General features: G+C 49.1%; 1 protein-coding gene across 1 annotated transcript; it reads right to left on the reverse strand.

Moving 5' to 3' along the window:
* Positions 1-325: 325 nt before the first annotated feature.
* On the reverse strand, positions 326-3,729 carry BTNL10 (Butyrophilin-like protein 10). The gene is made up of 5 exons (XM_039880339.1): positions 3,274-3,729; positions 2,545-2,844; positions 1,112-1,307; positions 541-561; positions 326-444 (listed from the first exon to the last, which is right to left on the reverse strand). Exons 1-5 carry the CDS (start codon positions 3,649-3,651, stop codon positions 326-328), a joined length of 1,014 nt encoding a protein of 337 aa, XP_039736273.1. The 5' UTR covers positions 3,652-3,729.
* Between the last annotated feature and the right edge of the window lie 1,015 nt (positions 3,730-4,744).

Here is a 4,744-nt window from a genome sequence, read left to right on the forward strand (position 1 = left end):
CATGCTTATGCATACATGCACTGCATACATGCACACCCACATGTGCTCTCCCCCATGTGCACACACGTTCATGTGCGCAGACGCACATGCAAATGCAGGAAAGCAGAAAAGGTCTGGACCTGCCTCTTGGTGGCCTTCATCTACCCCTCTCACCATCCTCCTGAGTAACTCTGACCTCCCCATGCTTATTTCCATCAGAGCCGATAGTGTGAGAGAAGGAAGCCAGGATCTGTGTGTCATTGAAGAAGGGCCCTGTGTTCCCAAGACCGGGTCTGACTGCGGGGTCCCACTCCCTCCCCTGCTTCAGAGAACCAGGTCTGAGCTTCTAGCTGCCTTTGCCTTTGGGGAACAGGCCAGGTCTGGGATTTGGGGTGGCCTGGGGGGCAGAGGCTTGCAGCCTCCAAGCATGGCTCTCACCATAGACAAGGCTGTCGTCCCTCCAGCCTGCAATGAAACAGAGAGATGTGAAGTGCTGGGCTCAGATCATCAAATTGGGCCAAAGCCGGTACTATCCAGAAGCCAGGTCAAGGGAGGACCTACCAAGCTCTTCATGCTGTCTCTCTGCAAAACAAGAGCAAATATATGTTCTTTAGTGCCCAACACAACCATGAGGGGTCATTGTCTTCCTCAGGAGAGCTGTTTGTAGCATGGAACCTGTTGACCCCAGGCTTCCCTTCATCCTCTCCAAGTGATGGCACAGGCTTTAAACCTGGTCCAGGAACTGTGTCTGCTCCCAGGATCAGGGCCTGACATCTGTGGGCAAACCCCCCAGCTCCTGAAATGACACAGGAGGCTGGAGAAGAGCGAATAGAAGGGTGGGCTCATCTATATTGATGACAACCCTGAGGATGATAATGGACTCTCTTCGTGGGCTGTATTTGATTACTTCAGCAATATTTTGGGACTGTATCATCACCCCAAGGGATAGAAATACTTGGGGTCAAGCCGATTATCTGCTTCTGAGAGGAAGACCTTCCCTCCCTCTGGAAATTGCCGGTCCTCAGAGATAGGGGGTTTCTCTCTGTACATGGTAATTGGGCAGTCCCAGAGCTGGGCCTGCTCAGGCTACTCCCCTCCAACTGTGGTGGAGGCCGCTGGGGCCCCTGCATACCGTGGAGTGGTAGGTTCCTGCTCCTGCTGGCTTCTGGGTCCTGCATCTTTGCTCCGTGCACTGTCTCTTCTTCCAGACACATTTGATTCTTTTCCCTTTGCCGCTTCCGATAGAGGCAGATGATTATGGCTACTAGGAGGGCCACTGCAGCGAGAGTCAGAGGCAGGGCTATTCTCCATGTCATGATGGGAATCTTCTGGAAAAGGAAGCTAACAGAGATTCCAAGGAGTCATGAAAACATGGTGAGAGTGTTTCTGTGTTCTTAACACATAGACACTACAGGGTTTGTGGGTCAGGGACATGGTGCTTACGAAATGCTCTGAGATGGTTCAGAAAAGCATACGCATGTGTTTGTACAGATAGATGTAGACAGATGCACAGGAGAGCTGGTGCGCAGAGAGAGAGAAATGGTAAAACTCAGGAGGCAGAATGATGAACATGGGGCAAATCTAGGTGGAAGTAATTCTGGGTATTACTGTTGCAAATTTTCTATAAGTTTAAAATAATTTAGAAATGAAAATTTTATACAAAGTTAAAGTTGGGAACCACCAAGATGTCCTTCAGTAGGTGAGAGAATAAACTGTGCTATATCCATTTGATGGAATATTACTCAGCACTAAGAGGAAATCAGCCATCAAGCCATGAAAAGGTATAGAGAAACTTTAACTGTGTGTAACTAAGTGAAAGAGGAGGCCACACACTGGATGATTCTGGAAAAGGCAAGAACTACGGAGACAGTAAAAGACCCATGGTTGCCAGGAGGTGCGGTGAGGGAGGGGTGACTGGGTGGAGCACAGAGGATTTTCAGGGCAGTGAGACTACTCTGTGTGAGACAGCAGTGGTGGATCCATGTTGTTCATGTGTCCAAACCCACAGAATGTACAGCACCAAGTGTGACCCTAACGTACACTATGGACTCTGGATGATGACGTGTCTATACAGGTTCATTGGCTGAGACGAACGCACCACTCTGGGAGGGGATGCTGATTGTGGGGAAGGCCATGTGTCAGGGAAGTCCTTGTACCTGCCCCTCAATTATGCTGTGAACCTAAAACTGCTCTAACTAAAGTTTATTTAAAAAAATGTAAAAAGCAATATTGGGGCAAACCTTTCTCTTTCCCCTGGAAGGCAAAGTTCTTCTGGGGGCTCTCTCTGCACCCCATCTCTGTTCTACCTCAGAAATCAGCACCCAAAACTTTGTGTGCCCCCGAACCCCTGGCTAGGACCTGGATGGGGATTTGCCGCCAGTCCTTTCCTGCTACAAGTCTCATCTCCATCCTAATGTCCTGGCATCTGGGTACATAAGTACCTGCTTTCAGCACGTTTGAGGCCAGAATTGAACAGGACAGGGGACATGAGCTGGGCAGCGGGCTCTGAACCACCTTCCTCTCTGAGAGTAGGGGGCTGGAGATGGAGCAGGAGAGGCCTCCCACAGTCCTGTCGTGTGGGATGGTCATGCTGGACATCATGGTCCAGAGGCCAGTCGTTGGTGAGGCAGAGAGATTGGTCACAGAAGGCAGGATCTGTTCCCTGATGCCTCTCCACTCTGGGTAACAGTCTGCCAAGGTGCACTCCGCTTGGACACCTTCATCCTGTGTAACTTGGATGTGGACTGTGAGCTCTGAGCCCAGGGAACAGACACCCACTCCAACATTTGTAGCCACCCCACTTCCACCAGAAAAATGAAAATCTTGAGACTTTCTAATAGGTGTTAGGGATTTTTCATGAACTACCTATCTTGTGTAATAGTTACACCCCAAATATGTTACCCTCATTCCCAGAAAAGAACAGGACAAAATAGATAAGTTTCAGGAAGAATAAATATCTTTTCTTTGTTGTAAAATGATAAGTGTGGGCCCTGAATACAGATGTGTTGACTTCAAACCTGAGCCGGGGTTCACTGGTTCTCCCACTCCCATATGCACTCTCCTCTCTCTCTCTCCCTTAATCTCTCTTTCTCTGTCTCTCTGTCTCTCCCTCTCTCCTTCCCTTCCTGTGTTTCTGGGTCAATGGGGAAATGGAGAGAAAGAGAATTAGAACACAAAGCCACACATTTTGAACCATGTTTCCTGAGAAACCTGCCCCTGTGAAAGCACCTGGGAATGAATGTGCCTGGAAGCACATGTGGTGGGAAGTTATCAGGTTTAGGGACTTCAGGCCACAATGGGACGACCTGGAGTTGGAACTAAACTTTGGGGAAGAAGCTCTTGGAGAGATGTGGGTTCTGCCTCACTTGCCACCCTCGGCCACAGCTTGGCCTCCTGGAACACGGCACCATCTCTGAAGTGGCAGTGGAATGTCCCATTATCAAAAGCATTGATGTTGTGTATCCTCACCACAGCTTGGCCTTGGGCCAGCCCCGCCCTCACAAATGTTGTCCTTTCCCAATACCACTCCATCTGTTCCTCCTGCATGTCCTCCCCTTTCCTGTGCATGTGCATGGCTGGCAAGGGCTGGTCCCTGTACCACCGCAGGTCCATGTCCTCGATGCTGACATTGAGGGACAGGTGGCACAGTAGCTCCGTGTCTTCCCCCATCATAGCCAGAACAGTTTCGCCGGGCACAGAGATGGTGAAATCAGCTTTCCCTTAGGGGCAGATCCCAAAGAACTGGGTAGGCCAGGTGCAAGTACCCCAGGGCCTTTCCACCCGTGACCACGGTCCTCTTGGAAGGATTCTGTGGATCCTGAGCCAACATGGGAAGGTGTCAGCTCAAGTTCTCTCTCTGGCCTTCCTCTCTTATTTTTTTATTTTTTAGGCAAGGCAACCCTCGGTTGACCTCACAGATTGCAAGGACCTTGTCAACTTACAATCCCTTATTTTATTTATTTATTTTTTTTACACCTACAGCACCTGGTCTTCCTAGATGGTCTCCCATCCAAGTACCTTCTGAGATCAGATGGGATCGGGATTGTTCAGGCTAGCATGGCTGTAGACTTGGCCTTCCTCTCTTTGTACTGGGCCATCCTCCTAAGGTGGGGAAGGGGGGCTCTTACCATGTCTAGGGGTGGGGCTGGACAGGAGCTGCAAGAGGATGAGGGTGAGGGAGAAGCTGTGTGGAAAGGTGTCTTGGCCATGTATCTTTTTCATCCCTGCTGGGGACAGAGGACCCACTTCCCAGATATTGGAGATAAGGCAGGATGGAATAAATTTCTCTGTCTGTCTCCGTCTCTCTATGTCTTTCTGTTTCTTTGTCTGTCTCTCACTTTCTTACCTCTGTCTCTGTCTCTCTGCATCTCTATCTTTCTCTGTCTCTGTCTCTGTCTGTCTATCTCCCTCTCTGTCTTTCTGTCTCTATCTTTCTCTTTATGTCTTGTGGGATACAAGGCACCACCATGAGACTAATAGTGAAGAAAAAAAAATGACCTTGGAAAAGAAAGATCATTTCTAACCATCTCAGTCACTTCTACTCCCTAACAAGTTATTAATACTAAAGACTGAGAAACAACATCTGCCGTCTCTTCTTGTATCCATCTACTCATGGAGAACATCCCTCTTATTGTCATCCATCCTCCAGGGTGAAAGGGCTTCATTTCCTCGCCTACTCACGTAAGGTTATTGCCTGATCTCTATGTTCTGTCCTGAAACATAAGCATACTGGGAGAGAAAACTCAAATTCTGATTATGAGAATCC

This window comes from Pteropus medius, unplaced genomic scaffold (genome assembly GCF_902729225.1).
Source record: "Pteropus medius unplaced genomic scaffold, Ma_sr-lr_union100, whole genome shotgun sequence".
In the NCBI taxonomy this organism is placed as follows: domain Eukaryota; kingdom Metazoa; phylum Chordata; class Mammalia; order Chiroptera; family Pteropodidae; genus Pteropus; species Pteropus medius.

Coding starts and splice junctions, on each gene's coding strand:
- BTNL10 (XM_039880339.1), bottom strand. CDS start 3,651: ATGATGGGGGAAGACACGGAGCTACTGTGCCACCTGTCCCTCAATGTC. Junction 2,845..3,273: donor CAACTCCAGGTCGTCCCATT/GTGGCCTGAAGT, acceptor TACACAAGATAG/GTAGTTCATGAAAAATCCCT. Junction 1,308..2,544: donor CCATCCCACACGACAGGACT/GTGGGAGGCCTC, acceptor TTCCTTTTCCAG/AAGATTCCCATCATGACATG.